At 37.9% G+C, this 21,648-nt stretch overlaps 1 protein-coding gene across 4 annotated transcripts in view; it reads left to right on the forward strand.

Annotated features, from left to right (window-relative positions):
* Window positions 1–21,648, forward strand: part of PLCB1 (phospholipase C beta 1) — a 468,720-nt gene that overhangs the window by 294,245 nt on the left and 152,827 nt on the right. For all 4 annotated transcript variants that reach the window (XM_026710475.2, XM_026710474.2, XM_087918907.1 and 1 more), the window contains exons 5-7: window positions 6,792–6,871; window positions 12,562–12,615; window positions 14,129–14,204. In XM_026710475.2, the coding sequence (XP_026566260.1) occupies window positions 6,792–6,871; window positions 12,562–12,615; window positions 14,129–14,204 (210 nt within the window). The remainder of the gene's footprint in view (window positions 1–6,791; window positions 6,872–12,561; window positions 12,616–14,128; window positions 14,205–21,648) is intronic.

Here is a 21,648-nt window from a genome sequence, read left to right on the forward strand (position 1 = left end):
CATAGGAGATAAGAGAAAAGAGTAGTTTCATTGGGAAGGGAAATCAAAACAACAGGAGGAATATAAAAGTGGATGGCAAAGAGGCAAGTGAAATAGGTATATCTTGCTTCTGCCACATCAAGCATACTATTTTGGTGAACAGGGACCAAGCATGAAAGAGAGGGTGGGTGGAATTGATCTACTGTATTTTACTGGAATTCCTGAAGCGCCGGATTTTGATAGTATGGAGCACTCTTTTTATTTTATTTTTTAAATGTATGAGTGAAACCTAAATGAAGATACAATATAAGAAAGTATTTCCCAAACATATCCACGCCCTGGGAAGCTTGCTGGAGCCAATAAAAAGTAGGAATAGGACTGAATAGGTATGTTTTAAAAATGAGATTTAAAAATGGAAGTTTATACTAGTTGTACAAGGAAGATTACTAGGAACTCTGGAGAAGATGTTTACATCAGCTACCTCCTTATCAGGATTCCACCTCTAGTTTCCTGTATTTTTCTATTGAAAGGATTCTAGAATTTTGTACTTTGAAAGAAGGCTAGGGATATATGAACACGTCACTTCTAGAATTCCTTCATTTGTCCAGCATTTTTGATGGAGAAGAATAATTGCTACTGGACACAAAAATATGAAGAACTGATTGTCATTAAGAGGAGAAAGGAACTATAACCTTCAAAAATCAGGGCTATCAGGGTAGCCAAACATGTTTAAGGTGAAGAACTGTAACAAAGGCACATTTCCAAGTTAACTTTGTCCAGGATGGCAGAGGGAACAAACATACTGGAGGCTGCCCAGACAATCTTTCCCATTCCATATTGTATTTCAAGTCACTGTCATTGTTCTAAATGTGTCTCTGCATGTTCAAAATATATGCAATTCTTGGCATGTCTTTTAGGGTGCTGAGTCCTTCCTTTGAATGATGTATTTCATCTATCTTGGCAGTGAATAAATAGCCACCCAGGGATAGTAATGGGAGTTGTGTACTTGAAATATTTACAAGCTATCAAATCTATATAATCAAATGTTTAAGCCTCTGTTCTCCATTTTGGTTAGATGAAGTATATTAACAGGAGTTTTCTTAATTCTAATTAATATATATATTGATGTAGGACTATAATGTTTGACACTAAAAATAAATCAAGAAACAAATAAGGGTATAAGGATGGAAGCTAGCAAACAAAAACAATCCTCCAGTTTTTCAAAACAGACAGAATTACAGAGCAGAGAGGGAGGCTGCATTTCAAATGAAGTGATGTTCGTGCTTTGTCTAAAAACAAATCCAATTATTATCATTAGAATGTGAATTCTAAATGTGTGAGGAATGTTCTGTTTTTACACCAAAAGTATTTTGAGGTGTAACCTTTTTTATGTTCAATCTTTGTAGCATTTAGTGTCGCAAGGAGAATTAAAACATATTATTAATTCTTCCAGCATTGCAATGTGAAAGAAGCAGTTGGTGATTTTGGAAAGTAAAAAAGCAAGATAAGACAGGGTAAAATGTTGGATGAGCCATAGCCCTGATGAGAACCTTGCAATAAAAGGATTACTTTGTTTCTTTTGCTGTTGAAATCATAGAAATCCAAGATAATAGACTGCCTATGTCTTGTAACAAAAAGAAACAAGGAGCTTTGCTTTATTTGTTTGTTTGTTTGTTTGTTTGACTGAATCCTAAATGACTCTGGGAAACTTGCAACTAAAACTTCCTTCACTGTAAATCCCTTGTCTTTGGAATTTCCTCCCTCTTCATTTTTTTCCAACCTGGTATTCTCTAATATATCGAGCCACCCAAATTTCCATGGTCACACTGATGGACCTTGTGAGAGTTTTAGTATTCACAGTTCAAGGGAGGAAGGTTTAGTTCCATGATTCTATCATTCTAACAAATAATAATCATTTTCATCTATTGGTCTACCTCCTATTGACTCTTTCTTTGTTTTTGCATGTGTCCATCTGATACTTAACTCACTTTTTTCATTCTTCCTTAAAAATGTGAATTTTAATGTCTGAGTTTGGACTTTCTGTTTAAAATTATTCTGTGTCATTCTGGATTCAAAATCGCTTTCTTTCAACCTTAGGAAGGAGACAAGGGCAAGCTACTTCCAATGTATCTTACCAAGAACTTGATGTCAAAAACTATAGATAATTGTTTCCCATATTTTTGATAAACATTTACTCCCTGATAATGAACAAAAGATGGGCTGTTTCATCCTTTTATACCATGGGCGTCAAACTCACGGCATCACATTACTGTCACGTGACATTTTGCGATGTTTTTTCCCTTCATGGAACTGGGATGGGCGTGGCCTCCACGTGATGCATCCGTCTGCAAGGCCGCCAGCTTGACCCCCCTGCGCTTATACCATTGATAATGGTAAGGTTATACTGAGTGTGGCCAGAACTAAAGTGCAGAAATATATCTGTATTTCTCCTAAAACAGATTCTGAGTTGCTAACCTTGCTTTTCTACACAATAGGGAGGATCTACATGATTCAATGCTTCTTGTGTTTGTTAATAACTCCCTTTTTAATGTTAATGGTCCTATATTGATAAGTTTGATATTAGAAGTAGTACCCTGAATTTTCAATAGGAGCAAGGAGAGTTGGTTGAATTAATTAGATGCAGTGTAGAAGGACTGAGTGCTAGGCAGAATAGGAAGGTGTGAACTTAAGTTCTCAATAAGAAAATTCCTTCTGGCTTAATTTCTTTGAATTAAAGGAAGCATATTTAATCTGCAGAATAATTATGTTTACTCTGACTTTAATTTATTAATACGGAATGTATTTAAAATAGAATTCCTTTTTGGTTTGGGGAGAAAAATGCAAAATTGCTCCAGCATTCAGACAGAATACTTATACAATTGAAATAGATCTTTGCTTGCTTCACGTGCCATTAAAATCTCATGGTGAGATCGGATCATCTAAAATGCTTTAAGTTAGAACCAGAGGGAGGATTGCATTTAGTGGTTTCTTTCTCTTCACCGAAGGTTTTCAAACAGAAGCTGCCTAGGCATTTATCAGGGATGGTGAAGTGAATCCTACACTGTGTAGGGGGTTGATGACATCTTAGTTCTCTTCCAACTCTATGATGATCCGATGGAAAAGAAGTGCTAAATGGTTAGCTAAGGAGTATTTGGCCTGAAACATCAAAACTATCTATGGAGATTATCAAGCATCCAAGTCATGGTTGTCCCGAAGTGGTTTTCAAAAGATAAACGGACTTTCTCTCTCTCTCTCTCTCTCTGTGTGTGTGTGTGTGTGTGTGTCTGTTGTTTTGTTTTTGAAAATATTTTGTCAGAATATTCATGAACTGGCAGAGGCATGGTAACAAGGTCAGCCAATGAATAGGCATAGCAACTAAGTCAGCCAATGAGGACTGTTTGGAAACTGAAACTGGAAGGAGCCTGGGCTTGGCTCTGTATTAAGCTATGAGCTCTGAAACTGCAGACTTGTCTGCTCTGAACTCAAAACTGAAACTGCTCTCTCCTCTGCTCATGTTTTGCCTGTAACTGCTACCACGTTGGAAGAATCTGCTGTTGGTATTGTAAATTTACTTCATGTGTTATTATGCATATAAAGAAGTTAATAAATGCTGCTGAATCAGTTATCTGTATGTGGATCTGATTTTTGCAACAAACTCTGACATGTTTCGTTTCTCAGCAAAACAAAATGTTTTCAAGAAAACATTTAAGAAGCTTCTTGGATGAGAAGTGAAATGTTTTCAGAAAAAAAAATGCAGTCTGGTTGCCTTTTGAAAAGCACCTTTGGGACAAACATCAACACTGTTTTCAAGTCTCTCAAGTGTTAATGTAGTATTGTACAAGGATTCTGTCTGAAGTAGTTCTAATAATAGTGTGGTCGCCAAGTATGCAGTGAACTAAGAAGGGAAGGTTTTTTATGTAAAGGAGATTGAAGACAAGTGTATTTGCATTGTTTCTACAGAAATGTTGTAAATTGGAATTCATTATGAATTTCAGGGAAGGGAAGAGAGTTATTTGGCAAGATGATAATTTACAAGACCAAATATTGAAGGAGAACAGCAGGGAAGCTTACATATAATAAGCCTCAGACTTTAAGATTGGATTACAAGATTTTCCAAGCTGTCAGCATAGATGTGGGAATAAGGGTAAGAAATGAAAGAAGAATATGCTATATGCAGGAGAGAGAGAGGCTCTGGGCATCTGTGTTTTTCGGAGCGTGGGAACCTTTAATTAAAACATGTGATTGCTGCTACTTCAGCGAGACTTGACATGTGACCATAGTATCCAAATTAATTTTTACAGTTCTCGATTATCCATAGCAGAATCCTGTTCCCTAAATTGGCCAATTGCAGTTTTGTAAAATATCCTGGCTGGGAGTTGTTTTTCTCATACAGCATTTAATTCACCATTTACTGCTGTGTTTCTTGCCTACTTGTGCTTTCTTATGAATGTGGCTCTCATATTACAGAGAAAAATTAGACCAGACTTCCATCGAGAAAAAGGAATGGCAGCTGGCGTGGGGAATTCTGTGACCTCCACAACCATCTTAGCACATGTATATGCTCCCTTAAAGCCTGTGTAAAGTCTACATTAAAATATGTCAGTTTCCTGCTACATAATGTGGCTCAAATGGAAATGAGGTTGTTATATTATCATCAAGAGGTTTATTCATTAACCTTCCAAAAGAAGGTCTGAACTCCATGGTTCTGTTCTTGCATATTAATAAAAGAAAGCTAATATAGAAGCCAGTTTGGTGTAGTGCTTAAAGCAACGGGTTAGAAACTGGGAGCCTCTGAGTTCTAGCCCTGACTTAGGCAAAAGCCAGCTGGGTGACCTTGGGCTGCAGGTAGTCCTCAACTTATGTCCGTTTGTTTAATGACATTTCCCGGTTTTGAGCGCCCCAGAGAAGTGACTTACCACCCATCATCAAAGTTACAACCATCATAGCATTCCAGTGGTCATGTGATTTCAACTTGGATGCTTGTTAATCAGCTCCCTTGTATGATGGTCACATGATTGCAGCTTGCGAACTTCCCAGTAGGCTTCCAACAAGCAAAGTTAATTGGGCAAAGTGGATTTGTGATTAACGCCCTCTGTAAAAATAGTCATAACATCAGATCCAGTCACATGAAGGTTCATTTAGTGACTGCCCTGATTAGTGAAGTGAAAATCTAGTCCCAGTTGTGGCTATATATTTTCAACAACACCTGTAGTCAGTTTCTCTCAGCCCTAGGAAGGAGGCAATGGAAAACCACTTCAGAAAACCCTTGCCAAGAAAACTGCAGGACATTCTCTGAGAACTGGACGTGATTGAATAGTAGAAGAAAATATATAGAGGTCAAAAACTCAGCCCCAACATCCCAAATTTACGTATTACCTCTGCCATAGGCTTACCCAATTGAGACAATAATACTGTACAAATCTCCTTTATGGTTTTGTTGTAAGGGTATAAAATAGTATTTAAAACAGGTACTCCTCAACTTCTAGAAGGGGAGGAGAACATGCTAGCAAATGCCACTGTTTTGAAAGGCTGGGGATGCTGGTGGGTGAGGGGAAAATTCTGACATTTGCTAATGTTTTGAGCCCTCCAAAACAATAGCATTCACCAATGTTTTGCCAGAATTGAGGTCTGCCCCTCAATACACTGGAGGAGTGAAGCAGAAAAAACGATTACTACCAACCTGCCTTGAATCGAGGACCTATATACTGTACAAGTCAAAAAGAGGGCTGTGAAAATATTTATAGACCCCTCACATCCCGGACATAAAACTGTTTCAACTCCTTCCCTCAAAATGACGCTATAGAGCACTGCACACCAGAACAACTAGACACCAGAACAGTTTTTTCCCGAATGCCATCACTCTGCTAAACAAATAATTCCCTCAACACTGTTCAACTATTACAAAGTCTGCATTACTATTACTATTAATCTTCTCATCACTCCTTATTGCCCATCCCCTCCCACTTGTGACTGTATGACTGTAACTTTATTGCTTGTATCCTTACGATTTATATTGACTGTTTCCTAGTATGATTTGATTGCTTATTGTACCCCATGACTATTATTAAGTGTGGTACCTGATGAATCTTAACTCTTGATGAATGTATCTTTTCTTTTATGTACACTGAAAGCATTTGCACCAAGACAAATTCCTTGTGTGTCCAATCACACTTGGCCAATAAAGAATTCTTTCTGTCTGTTTATCTGTCTGTCTGTTTGAAAATGCTAGCAAACACCTAGGTTATTGTGAATGCTCTTTTTGGTCGGGCAAGGAGAGGACCTGAACAACTGGTTGTGTTGGGAGGCCTGAGCCTTCTCTCTGCCAACCACATCATGGAGACCTAGGACCTCTTCTTGACATTCTGGTGAATGATGTCCACGGTTGCTTAATAACTGCAACTGGGAGAACAGAGATTGTGGGTGTTGAGTGGTTGTGTGGCATTTCACTTAACGGCCGTTCCATCGGTGACTGAGATTCTGGGCCCAATTGTGATTATAGGTGGAGGATTAGCTGTATGTCCAAAACATGATATAAAGGTATGATGATATTGTTAGTAATGGGATCGTACTTCTTGTTATTCATTCTTGTTCAATTCTCTCTGCTAACACAATGCCATTCGCCATGCTTTCTACCCCATGCTGTTTCGCACGTGTCCATAAACCTGTCCATTTCTGCTTGTTTGTTACACCTTTCCACCAACCTTGATTGTTTTCCTATGGGAAGATTTAACCCTTCAAAGAGAACCTTGAAGAGAAGTTTCTCTGGATGAATGTAAATGGAATCTCTTTTCTTTCTTTTTTTTTCTGTTTAGGAATGGTCAGAAGAAATCTTCAGTCTGGCCACAAACCTGTTGGCACAGAACATGTCCAGGGATGCTTTTCTGGAAAAAGCGTAAGTACAAAAATCCTTATTGTATGGGAAGTTGCTTCAGTTTCTTATGTGTCAGCTTCCCTTTTTTTTTTTTTTTTGAAAGAATTATCGCTACCAATTGTTTTCATGATGATGGATTACTGCCTCTCTAAACATGCTTTTTCCTCTTTTCTCATTGAGACGGCAAACTGAACGTCTTTTTAGAAACAGGACTAAGAAGCTCAGCCATGATGACTCAGAAAGGTGTAGTCTGAGTTTTTGTTTGCACCATCCTAATATTTAACGTAGTACACTTCCTTTTCTGGGAATGAATATACAAAGGGAGTCACAATAGCAGATAGTGTGCTAAGCTACTCTAATTCATGTTCGTGGCCCATATATATCGTTCATAAACGGGATATTCCTGATTGTGAAGCATTTGGATGCAGAAGCATACAATTTTGACACGTAGCTTATGCGTGAGAAGGGGAAATTTTTTCACCCTTATTTATGGTTACGTGCAGAAAGCACTATTATTCAGGAAGAATCTCTCTGGATACATTTGGCACTTCACGAGTAGAGAAGGAAGTCTGCAACATCTTGAGAAGTCTCTTGAGAACCTTGAGAAATGTTCTGTTAAAAGTTAGAGTAGGAACCCGAAATTAAGTTCTTTAAACAGTTGGCTTGGATCCTTCATCAGTAGGGTTTCGTAAGACACCGAGTCTGTTCTGTTTTTTAGCAGTAGATTCACAATCAGGCAATTTCTCCAGATTTGACTGGGAGCAGATGGATATTGCACTTACTTTATAATTTTTAGAAGAGAGCAGGAGGGTCTGGTCTTTTTATAAAAAAATGAAAATGAAAATCTTAACTGTTTAAAGTTATACACCACTCTGATAGAATATTGAGGGCCCTTTTTCAGCATGTCTTGGGATGAACATGCGACTACCAGTAGCTTTTTAAACCTAAAGAAGAAAGCTATAAAATACTTTTCACCATGGAACTATAGGAGCCATCTCCATCCTCCACTACCACCACCCAATGTTTTTCTCCAGAGTTTGATTCTGGCAGATGCCTGGATGGATCCAGCTTTGAATCCCAGTAAAATTCTGAATGAAATTCATTTGAATCTGCGCTTCAATGGATCTGCAGTGGTTAAAATATTTAGCATGCATTACCTTAAACCTGCCAGTCAACATAGCATGAATTATAGTGGCCAGTCCTAAAAGTTATGGACTGGTTAGTTGAAAATGACAGATCTGGAATTCTGATACTGCTGCTTAAGGTTATAAGCAATATGTGACAGGCTTATCTCCTTATGCTGTGCTATCTTTTATTAGCTGTACAATAAAGGGCTACAAGATTTCTACCTCCCTTTGCCCACAGAAGCAAATAACTGTAAATCTGTTCCTGTGAAGTCTGTAGGCACCATGTGTTGATCCAGAGGGCTTTGAAACAAAAGCACAAAGGGTGGTGTTGATGACAACATCCTGGGGCAAAAATAGTTTTTTTCAACTTAAGGGGGAAACGCCTAAATATACCCAAGTTTATCTACAGTCATGCAGATGACTGAATAAGAATAAACAGAGATATATTTAAACTACATGCTGCACACACAAGCATATGTAATGAAATCCTGGTGACATTTTAAAAGAAATGCTGATTTTCGGTAGAAAATGTAGCGCACAGAAAGGTGTGTTCTCTTTCACGATGCTTTTGGAGCCTAATGACTTCTGTAAAAGAATTCCCCAAGAATTAACAGCTCTTCAGTGTACCACACGCTCCAAATGGATATTTCCTGCTCTTTAGATGAGAAGTCCTTAACCCCCAGGCCACAGCCAACTACTGGACCATGGCCTATTTGGAACCGGGTCCCACGAGCATCTGTGCATAACTTAATTTGTGCGAGCAGCGGGCCAGCACATGTCCACGTCTACACACAACTCAAGTTGCACAAGTTGATCTGCATGTGCTTGTGCACTGGTCCACCGCTCACGCGATCCCTCTCCCCCCCCCCCGCCATCCAACAAAGGTTGGGGATGGCTGTTGTAGATGAATCCTTTTTGAAAAATCTACTGGATTAGAGTAATGCAAAGAATGAAATTGTTGATACTCAGATTTGGGTTCTACTGAAGAAGTACAGATGAACTGCTTTGCCAAGATTTCTTGAACTGCCTTATGAATTAACTGGGATGATGATGATGATGATGATGATGATGATGATGATGATGATGATGATGATGATGATGGAGGTCAATAATAGGAAGCTGCTCAAAGTGCAGCAAATCAAGAATCAATACAGGAAAACAGCAATGCAAACTCGGGCTGACAGCTGGTGTAACAAAGCACTGCATGGGCAGTTCCTTGAAAAGATCCAGGGAAAAGTAGATAAGGAAAAGACCTGGTTATGGCTGACCAACGGAACACTGAAGAAAGAAACAGAAAGCCTGATTCTTGCAGCCCAAGAACAAGCCATCAGAACGAATGCAATCAAAGCCAGAATAGAAGAATCTGCTGATGACTCCAAATGCAGACTCTGCAAAGAAGCGGACGAAACCATCAATCACATACTGAGCTGTTATGTCACAACACAGTCGCTCAGATGGTCCACTGGAACTTGTGTCACAACTACTATCTGCCTGTAGCAAAGAACTGGTGGGATCATAAGCCTGAAAAAGTGGTTGAAAATGAGCATGCAAAACTACTCTGGGACTTCCGAATACAGACTGACAAAATTTTGGAACACGATACCCTGGATATCACAATTGTGGAGAAGAAAAAAGTGTGGATCGTCGACATTGCCATACCTGGTGACAGCAGAATCAATGAGAAACAACTTGAAAAAATCACCAGATATCAGGACTTGAAAATCAAACTGCAGAGACTCTGGCATAAACCAGTGCAGTTGGTTCCAGTGGTACTCGGCACACTGGGCACTGTGCCTAAAGACCTAGGCAAGCACTTAAAAACAATTGGCGCTGACAAAATCACCATTGGCCAACTGCAGAAGGCCACCTTAGTGGGATCTGCTCGCATAATCTGCCAATACATCATGCAGTCCTAAATGCTTGGGAATGTTCAACTAGTGATTTGTGATACGAAACCCAGCATAGTTATCTCGTTTGCTGTGTACAATGTCATTTTTTGTGTATAATAATAATAATAATAATTTGGTTTTCTTTAAACCAAAATTATAAACATTACACTTGCAATTTAATAAGTTGCAATGGCTAACCTGCTTACATCGCAAGAGAATAGGTAAGGGTTAGGATTTTCCAATAAAAAAAGAAGGATTTGCTTGAAGATTAAGTGAATGTGGAGAAAAGGACAGTTGGAATATTTCAGCAGAAGGGTTTAATCCTGCCTACAGCTATTTTCATTTTCCTTTTTTTTCTCACTCCCAAGCCAGCTAGTAAAACTAGTGAAAAGCATTGGAAGCATAGTATTGCCTTTCTATTCCCATCATTTCTGCAACCCCTGACATCTTGATTCATTATGTGTAGGGTAGCTATTGTATATGATATACTCACGGATAAGCCGAGAATTTTAGATCCTCAAATACATCCCCAAAACTGGGTTCAGTTTATCCATAGATAGGCTTATCCACGAGTGTATACACTAATTAGCTTTTGTGAAACAATGTAGATTCATTTCTATTAAGTATTTTGGGGCAGTGGAGATGGCATCATTTAATCTGGGAAAGCAAAGAGGACATTTAATTTAATTGAAACAATCTGCAGGGCCTCAACCACTTCAGATCGGTGCTATGAGAAAAGGCTCTTATCCAGAGGTCTTCAAACATGACAGCTTTAAGACTTGTGGACTTCAACTCCCAGAATTCCTCCTCCAGTCATGTTAACTCAGGAATTCTGGGAGTTGAAGTCCACAAGTCTTAAACTTGCCAAGTTTGAAGACCTTTGCTCTTATCAATCCCCTCTTTCATTACTGGCCAAAGTGGCTTTCAAAATGGGTGACTTTGGAATTGCCTACAACATGTAGCAAAGTCAGCCTGCCTACAACAACTTTGGCCAGTGTAGAGGGAGCTTCAGGCAGGGGCAGCTCTGTCATGGAATGTGGTACCCAGCCAAGAGGTCATTGTGGTAAGCACTGCAGACATATTTGCCTCCGACTGATTATTCAACCAATACTTACTAGGCAGTTTAGCTTCTGGATGCACTACATCCAGATCCAGCAGAATGGGCAGATCCCATCAGTCATAGAGTGTCGGCAGTGACTAGAACACAGGCTTATTCCACAGTGGTCCCTGCTCTTTGGAGATCAGAATAGTCCCCAACCCTGGTAGCCTTTCATAAGACCCTAAAAACCTGGCTATGTTCCCATGCCTGGAGTGCTGAATGTGTTAAGGACCCCGTTTCCTAGCTATATTTCTAACTGGCCAAGTTTTTCAAGTACTATGTATATTTATTTTGGCCATTTCTGTTGTTTATATTGCTTTAAAATGTTTTAGTATTTGATTGTAGTATGTATTTTTTTAATTATAAGCCCAGTCATTGACTGAGATGGATGGCTATAAAAATTGAATACATACATGAATACAATACATACCTAGCTAGAAGTCATCTGGCGACCATTAATAGGCCTGTTTCAGTGGCAGATTAAGGCTCAATGATTAAGGCTCAATGCCCTAAACACTGACAAATCTTGGTGCCCCCCTCCTTTTTTTTACAAATCTTTACTGGTTTTTTCTTCCTTTCTCAACTTTATGTTGCCCCCTTTGGGCCTGGTGCCCTAAGCATGTGCTTAGTCTGCTTAATGGTTAATACACCACTGCCCTGTTCTGTTTAAGTAAAGTATCCCTTCAAAACTTCACAGGGCCCTATGTAAATCACAGTTTATTTCCAATTAAGCAGTTGAACCTCTCCCTCTGTTTTTACCCTACATTCCTACTTATGAAAGAAAAATGACTTTCTCACATGGCTAAAGAGGGTCTAAAAGCCACCCTGATAAGTGAACTGACTGAATAGAAATGTCCCATTAGCAGCTTGAATGCAAGAATGTGGAACTCGCCTAAAAAAGGCCATCGCCCTTCTGTCCACTGCAAGATTCCCTGCACAATCTCTACATAGATGAGGTCTTCCAATTTCCCATATCAGTAACCTGTCTTTTTAATGAACAGATGTACAGATTTGTATTCTGTACAATACAGATGAAACTCAAATACTTTGGCTACCTAGTGAGAAGGAAGGAAGAGCCTAATGCTGGGAATGATTGAGGGCAATAGAAGAAGGGATGACAGAGAATGAAGTGGCTGGATGGAGTCAGTTTAAATGAAGCATTAGGTGAGTTTAAATGGACTCCAGAAGATGGTAGAGGACAGGAAGGCCCGGAGGAATGTTGTCCATGGGATCACAATGGGTCGGATACAACTTCATAGCTAACAACAACAATACAGAATTCATATACATATAATAGATACATGTAAGAATAGTGTAAAATAAACCAGTTTGAACAAAATTCTTTTTGTTTTAAGTCATTGGGGCGGGGGGCTCAATTATTTCCTGAGGAGGTGCACTTGGAAATGTAATTACAGGTAAAGATCATTTTCTTGATGTTTAGATGCGTTAAGTTTTGCTTGAAAACCGTTTTGGTGAGGTTATAATTTTCTTCAATAGAACAAAGTACAAGGTTGCTTTATGGTCAGCAATAGATAGAGCAAGTTGCAATATGGTGGTTGCAATTATTTCTCACCAGCACATTATTTTGTTCCTTAGATACACAAAACTTAAATTGCAAGTCACGACAGATGGGCGTATCCCTTTGAAGAAGTAAGTTGGGTTCCATTGTGACTGTTTGGATGGTTGGAAGCTTTAAAATACCATTGCATGTCTTGCCATATTGTGAAACTGACTTTCTAGGCACCATTTAAAAATAGAAGCATGCCGTGAAATTTCGTCATTGGCTGGTGCTCTTCAACGGTATGATGGTCAAGCTGTGTCCGGATTATACAATTTCAGGTTGTAAATAGGGGCGGGGGGTGTCTTTGGTTGTTTTATCATGCAAAAGAACTCACTTTCCCTTTCTGCAAACCACATGCAGACATGCCAAGATAGTTAGCAATGCATGTGACAAAGAAGGCGCAACTGAAAACTTTCGTTCTGTCAAAGAAACATAAGTACATAAGAGCATTCAATTGTATGAAGCCTCCCATGGATTATGCATACGTTGAACCAGAATAATTGCTGTGAGGGATCAAAATAAGTGGCAAGATGTCAGACTGAAGAGACATGTTTCTCATATAGCTAGTCTGAAATGCAATATTAATTAGCCCACTACCCCTAAGTGCAACTGAATACATTATGACATAACCAATGTTGACGTATGGTCAACTACTTGTTGATTGATGTTCCCTATGTGGAATAGAAGGAATGGGGAGAATTAATCCTTTACTTTAGGCAACATAATGTCTCTGGCAACTCATACAGGTTATCCAATTGTAACGTGGGAGGGTACAGCTCAGGATTAAATTAACCACCACAGTGGGAACAAAAATTTTGTTTAGAAAAGACCATGGTTGGAGGTGCATAAAAATAAAGTTGAAGAATGAGTCAGATTTATTTCATACAGATTGGATGTGCAAGGCCTTTCAGTTCATTTGGTAATGGCAGCCCAGTAGTTTCCTAGATTAGTATTTTGGTGGCAGATATGAATGTGAAAGCACTGTGTAGGTCCTAGATTGATATCAGCCATTTTAGCCCGAAGGGTAGGGATGGAAATCAGGTATTTGCTGAACCCAAGATTCTATCAACATGGGTTGAAAGTGAGTGATGGCAGGAGCTGTGCTTCATAAATATCAGCTGAATCTCCAACCCAGTTATAGAATATTATTTGAGCTTGTTTGGGAAGGGAATGTGCACAACGATACATGCCAAACTGAAAGGACAAGAATTAACTCTTAGCAAATTCAGTCTAACAGGATCATCCACGCATCTACCTACATCCAAATTATATCTTACTAATACATAAAACTCAGTTTGAAAAATTGTGCATCTTAAGCTTCAGAGACTTAACATTGCTTGTGTCACCTTGTCCAAAATAATGCAGAGTAACTGATTTTTCTATAATGTCTGGATTGGTTCTAAAGTTAGATGGAGAGTAATGATACTCTTTGATAAATTTAGATTCCATTGAGTATATGAATAAAGAGATAGCCACTACAGAAATGTATTGGGAAAGAAGGTAGGAAGAAAAGAAGTAATCTGTTAAGACAGTGTGATACTAGCAAACCAAGAATATGGGAGGGATTAGTGAAGAGCATTTCTCTTTTTTTCTATTTTGCAGCATTTATCGCTTATTCTCCTCTGACAGAAAGCGTGTTGAGACTGCATTGGAAGCTTGTAATCTTCCATCTGCTAGAGTAAGTATTGAACCCTTTTTCTTCATCTGATTTTAATGAGAAATGTTGGCCTCCGCTTCTCTTCCAGCCTAGCAATCCAGCCACTTTGATGTTAGTTCTAGTGTATGTCAGTTCTAGAATTTATCATGCACTGATGAGTTTATATGCTTGCCTCTAGGTGCATCGTATCGCTCAGTATTCTAACGGGATTCTGACTTGGCAAATTTGTTCTATCTGCTCTTAGCTAGCTTATTTACTGAAAGATATTGGCTGCTGTTTTAGTGAGCAGCACTGGGGTAGGCAAAAGAAAAATATGCCAGAGCCTCAACAGGGATTTTCTGGAGAAATGTATTCAGCATTTTGTCAAATTCCAACAGGGCAAGAGAATATCATGTTATACATTTCTCCCAAACAACGTAAAGTTTTCAATTTGAATCTAAGGATGAAATGCTCTAGAAGTGGTTCTCAGCTGCACTTCCTCTCCTACACATTTTGGAGAGTGAAATCTTGAATCTGAAATGATGTATGTACTATCTTTCCAATTAGGTTGGTTGACAAAACTTTTTAAGGACTGTATTATAAAACACCAATTAAGTAAAAATGCAATGTGAATCTTTAGATGTAAGGTTAAACAGTAGAAACAATGATAAAAAATCTTTCTCTTGGGATGATAAAAGGACTTTGCCAGAGAAAACCTGAAGAGAAACAGAAATTGTAATAAGTGCTTAGGAAAATAAACCCTGATTACTCATAGACAAACAAGAGATGAAGAAACTCCTGCGTGGGTGAAATTGTGAGAGCCTGGTGAGCAGATTTGTGAGGATAGAGGATATGTTGCCAACTTTTGGTTTAATTAATGTGGAATTTATCTTTGTGCAAAGAAAAATATAAAGTTATTTAATTAATACCTTCAGATACATCCTGATCTGTGCTGACAGTAGACAAAAGCACTCAATATGGAAAAGAGTCTCATCAGTCTCTTTCTGCAGGCAACATTGATTCCTTTTGATGGGGAGAGACACTGAGGATTATCTGATTAGTAAACTTTCCTCCTACATGCCACAAAAATGCATGTGGGATGTTAAGAACTCTACAAAAAAAAAAAAGGGGGGGGCAACAGCAAGAAAAATATTATGCAGCTTTAATAATATAAAGAGGAAAGGAAATTACCATGACAGATATATGCAAGAAGTGTTACATAAGCAAAGAGGGCTGAAAATTATGTCCTGGGAAGCAAGATAACATTCAGAAGAAATTCAGGCAGGCTCCCTCTGATTCATTGGGATAAATTTGGGGAGGAAATAAAGCACCATCAGGTTGGCAAGCTTCAGTTATTATAGCCTATCTCAATAAGATGCAGCTTTAGTCTTCCAGTAGAGTTGATTTTCTATTCTGGTCACCCACAAGCTACAGAGCTGAAATTGGACACATTTATATTAAACCAGCAAGTGGTATTCCAGATACTCTAGTTCAAGATAGCCTCTGGCTTGTTCATTCAAAATCAACATTCTGCCCATTTTTGGTGGCCAATGAAGTTATTTATCAATGGGATGTGTATTTTTCTCCCTCCTCCTTTTTTGAAAAATTCACAGGTGAAGCTTTTAGGTTATTTTTGAAAGTCAGACCAATATGAAATGCAAATATCTGGGAGGCAAATGTGGAATATTACTTGATCTTTCTACTGGCTCCTGGGAATTTTTCCAGTCACTGGGATGTTGTGGGAGAAAAGGCCCTCTCTTAAAAAAAATCAAAAAACCAGAAGTAAGAAAGTTGATAACAGTATCTTTTATATAGCCAGTTCATATTACCCTAGTAGTTGGACAAAGCAAAGAAATAAATAATGGCTCTGGTTTTTCTATCTTAGTATTTCTCTCAACACAGCAATATTTAAGTAAACCAGACCTATGTTTGGTACATTTTTGTATATTTCATCAAAACGTTTTATATTTACTTTGACATTTCAGGAGTAGCTTCCCATGAGCAAATAGTATTTACCCATCCACTCTGTAATTTTGCATCAGTTTAATTATTTTTGTTATCTCTCACGGTACTTTCTACATAACGATTTTCATCACATTTCTGATAATGTAGTGTATTACATAGTGTATTACAGCAAAATTTGTTAATGACTCTCCCTGAGTAGCAAAGAATTAACTGTTGAATGTCCTAGAGAAATAGAGTAAAAACTGTGAATCAGAAACCCATTAAAGTATATTACTGTGTGCAAAAAGCTAAACGTTATATGGATCACATCCTTTATTCACAGTGGTCTGTAATCATTGTTAACATTCAGACCTTAGAAGCAGAATGTGCATTTTTAATTTGGAGTGTGTCCCATGTCATCCTCATTTACTGACCATTCATTCAGCAACCATTTGAAATTGCAGCGGTCCTGAAAAAAACTACAGCTCATTTCCTGCCTCCACACCATACCTCAATCATGTGATTGCCATTATAGATAGTACAAGTTTGGTTACCTGACCTTCTTCTCCTCCTTCCCTCATAGAGCAGAAATTTTGGAGAGGGAGGGATTTCAAGAGAGTAATCTGTTTGCTCTTCTATACATCAAAAGCAATCTCAAACTGCCAGTCTGAGGCTGGGATCCATTGGCATACTACACAAACAGTTTACACTACTCTCTTGAAATCTTTTTCTCTCCAATCTATCTGCTCCTTAAAGTAGGTTGGGGGAAGAGAAAAAGCAAACAATTTCTATAGGCAATCTCACTTTTGCCTGACCTTTTCCTGCTGCCAATGGTTTCTCAATGTGTAGAAGAGCAAACAGCTACTCTCATGAAATCTCTGTGGTCCAGTTCTCTCTTCTAATCACTGGTTATCATCTAGTTAAGATAAACTAGGCTTGGGAGACCGGGTTCAATTGATCCCTGCCTGTTCAATTTACAGGATGAATAAAAAAAGTACAATGATTTCATCATTGATCAGAACAAAAAAGTTCAACAACAAATTGCGCAACAATAATGTAACATAATTAGCTAAAGTGGGAACATGTTTGGTGTAATTGTTAAGTTGGCCTAGAAACCAAGAAACTGTGAGTTCTAGTTCCATCTTAGGCATGTGAAAACCCGTTCAGCCCGTTCAGCCCAACTCAACTTCACATGTTTGTAGTTATGGGGAAAATAGGAGCGGGAAGAAATATTGATATGTTAATAACCATGAGTTGTATATAAAAAATGGTGGAATATAAAAATATCCTTTAAAAATCCATTAAATTTCATTCTAAAAGCTTTAAAAAATTAAAAACATATATTATATAAGATTCTAGTGACAATGCACATGAATGAAATCGGTACTCTGTTTCTGACCAGTCTTCTACACAAGGTATTTATATGGAGAAAATGAAAGACGGCAGGTGCATAAACTACTTACACTCCTGAAGAATAGTCGATATATAAATCCAAACATTCCCATCAAAAATGATGGCATATCTTAATTTTGCAATCAGATGTCTGTAGATTGAAGTATCCAGCTTCTGTTTAATAGGGGGGAAAAATAAAGATTTGTCTGAACCCAGAAAGCGGCACAAGTTTCGTACATATATCTTACTTCAGCAGAAAAAATTAAGGTGAGAAGTTTTTTTTTTTTTTTAGAATTGTTTAGGTAAATGCTCAGTTTTATTCTTCACAGCCAGGTACTGCAATTAAATTCTTCAAATGAAACGAAATAAATCATTTTAGCCATGACCAACTTTTAACACAATTCGGTGATAAGAAGTTACAGAGCTTGAGAAGAAGGTTAAAAGTTTTGAACAAATAAATAATACAAGGGGGATATACTAGCTTACAGGAGAAGACCTAATATATTTAAAACTTTTTGTAATTTTACAAAAAAAAAATACTTAACTCAAGCATAGTCCCAATTACTAAATGCTAAATGGTTGTGATAGTGAACCACTAATTTAATAGCTGCTAAGGCATAAAAATAGTTGAAAAAATCCTAGATAAATAAGGGACCATTTTTAAAGTGATTTAAGTTGCTATTGGAGATACATCATGGCTGAAAAGTTGTGCAATGCACAATGCTTATACAGTCTTTGAACAATAAATTTTTCAAAATGCATGTTCTTTTATTCTGCAGAACTCTGTCATCAAGTACCATCAAATAATGAAAGAAATCCAGTACATGTTATAAACAGTGTTGGAAAATAGTTGCAAATAAGAATGTACTTTAAAAAGATAATATTTTAAAAATCCACAGCTGATTAATAGGTTTACTGAATAAAAGTGAATCATAAAGATGCATAGTTTGAGAATTTTTTGTTAGACTTTTGAAAGGATTTTATTGGTTTGGGACATCTGTAGCCATCAATGAACTAAATGCAATCTGGTTCACTATATTTAACCCAAATATTTAAATGAATGTGTTTTTTTTTTCAGTTATTTTGGGAAATAACAGAAATAAGATAACAGAAATGTGATGTACTGTTTCTCCAAAAGGAGACATGTTAGAATTCCTTTTTAAAATGCCAAATTATTATTTAAAAACTGTAGTTATTAGCCATCAAAAATGAAAGTTATAGATGGGAAATACTGCATTTCTGTAAAAAAATAAACAGATTCATTTTAAATTACCCAGATTTATATGGTAAAGATTTGTGATTAACCAATAATGAGTAAAGATTTACAGTTGTCAGAAAAGATCTCTTGATTTACACTGGAATGTTTAGAGTAATTGATTTTCAATTTCAGTCACTTTCATTCAGATTGATGACCTTTTCAAACTACTTTGATAGTGGACAAAATTTGGAAAAACAATACAACAGCAGTTAATTGGCAGGAAGTATATGATAAAAATAGGAAGGGAGTTCACTATCTGGTGGCAGATAAAAACCCAAAGAGGAAATAAAACATCCATTAATAATAAATATATTTCCAGTCTAATTAGATCAGAATAGCATTTGAACCCTAGAGATATGGAAGCTGCTCAGTCTTTTTAAAAATATTTTTATTAAGATTTTTATATAAAAAAACAATAAACTGATAAAAGAAAAAAGAAAAAGAATGCAAAAAAAATCCCCTTTTAAGAAAGCCACTTCCCACCCTCATCACGTATAAATGATTTCCTAATCTTTTCACCACTTTAATTTACAAATATAGAATTCTTAATTCCATAACCCATCTTTTAGTAATAAACAAATCAAATAATTATGTATCCTCACCCAATTATCAGCAAAAACTCCAAAGCTTTAAAATATTAAAATAAGTATAAACATAGTTATGAATACATGAAATGGATTCATATAAAAAAGAAAAAAGAAACAATAGGACAGGGACAGTAGGCAATCAATTTTGGTGCGGTTAACCTTGAGTTTGTATCTATTGTGTGCTCTTGTGTTGTTATGGCTGAAGCTGAAGTATTCATTGACAGGTAGGACATTACAATATATAATTTTATGTACTATACTTAGATCGGACCGAAGGCTGCATAGTTCTAGCTTTTCTAGGTCTAGAATTTCAAGTCTGGTGGCATAAGGTATTCTGCAACGAGTAGAGGAGTGGAGAACTCTTCTTGTGAAATATTTCTGAACTTTCTCAACTGTATTAATATCAGATACGTAATGCGGGTTCCAGACTGATGAGCTGTATTCAAGTAAAGGTCTAGCAAATGTTTTGTATGCTCTAGTTAGTAGTGTGATATTACCAGAGAAAAAGCTACGTAGGATTAGGTTAACAACTCTTAATGCCTTTTTGGCTATGTAGTTACAGTGGGCTCTAGCACTTAGATCATTAGAGATGAGTACTCTAAGGTCCTTGACAGAGTTTGGATCATCAACAAGGTCTTGACTATTCAGCCTGTATTTTATTTTCTGATTATTATTTTTTTTGCCAATATGTAAGACAGGGCATTTATTTGTTGAGGTTTGAAGTTGCCATTTGTTTGACCATTCTGATACATAGTCGAGGTCTTTTTGAAGGGTAGCAGTATTGTTGGGAGTGTTGAATAGCTTTACAACATCGGCAAAGAGAACGCAGTTGCTCTTAATATGATCACAGAGGTCATTTATGTAAAGTATGAAGAGAGTTGGTCCTGGAACACTGCCTTGGGGGACACCACTGTTGACAGGTGCAGAATTTGATAGGACGCTTCCAATTTTGACCATTTGTTGCCTGTTTGACAGGAATGCCTCTATCCAGTTAGGCAAGTGTCCAGAGATACCATCAGATTTTAGTTTTAGGAGTAGTTTGTCCTGTACCACTGAATCAAAGGCTTTACAGAAGTCTGTGTAGATTGCGTCTATTGCTTTGCCCTGATCGAGTTGTGTAGACCATTTGTTCTCCCATGAGCTGTTCAGAGCATCCAGTGATGGAAGGTGCTTCAGTCCCTTCTAGGAAGGCTGGGCTTAAACTTGAGGACACTCCTCCTTCTCCACGAGACTCCTCCTTAGTGTCCCCAGTTTTAGCTCAGCCTTTCTTCAAACAGGTTGTGTTATTGTTTTCCTGGTTGGAACAGAACACTGGCGATTTAGCTGATTTATTTCTCAGGTCAGGTAATACCATAGTTTCTGTCCCCTGGGAACCTCCAAAAGTCATTTCGCTCAGTTTTGTTTGTTTGTTTGTTTGTTTGTTTGTTTGTTTGTTTTTACGCTCCAGCCTCCCGAGGCTAAAGCCTCATAAATGGGGAGGCTTATCTTTCCAATCTGCCCTGAGGCTAAACGCCTCTCCTTTCAGAGACATGCTGCCTTAAACTTCTAAATAAGGAGGCTTATCTCTCCGATCTCCCAGCCGACTGAGTAAATGCTCTGTCCCTTCTTGGTTTGAAGCTTCTATTTAAAAGTGCAGCCTTTTTTCCTTTTTATTATGAGGCTTTCTCCGTAGAATACCTCAGGGCAGGGAATTAGCCCCTGCGCCTTCCCGCGGAGCGGTTTTGCTTTCAGCAGGCCTGGCGGTGATAGCTGCTTTCATTTTCATTTTGCCATGAGGCAGCCAGCATTTTAAAGGCCGTGTGGTTAAATTTGTTGAGTAATTGTTACTGTCTGTGAGGCAAGTTTACCTAATAAGGTTTCTGTTTTGGGGGGACCTGGGAAGGAGGACTCCCTGCCACCAGTCCACTGGATGATAGAGGACTTGAACTGCTAGATTCCACAGGCAATAAGTGCAGCTAAACTGATCTAATTATCAGTTACAGACCTCTGTGCCCTCAAATAGGTGCCAGGTTTGGAGGGGGGTGTTCTGGTCTCCATATTTGATATTACAAGTACTTTATTCAAAAATTGACTTGATTGACTTAAATTCTACAAATTTTTAAGTTATTAAAATATAGATAACAAAGCAAAACAGAACAAGGAGACACGTTTGCTAAAGGCATCGGGGAACTATTTATTCCAGGATCCCCTGCCCCTTAAGGGAGCAGGCCCCTAGGTGTTCCAGCCACCTAATTTCATAGCCTCTTTCCATTGCTAATCTATCAAAGTCATTACCATGACCAGCAACTACAACTCCAGATCTAGA

Source organism: Pseudonaja textilis, chromosome 1 (genome assembly GCF_049901715.1).
Source record: "Pseudonaja textilis isolate UNSWEBS1 chromosome 1, rPseTex1.2, whole genome shotgun sequence".
NCBI classification, from domain to species: Eukaryota; Metazoa; Chordata; class Lepidosauria; order Squamata; family Elapidae; genus Pseudonaja; species Pseudonaja textilis.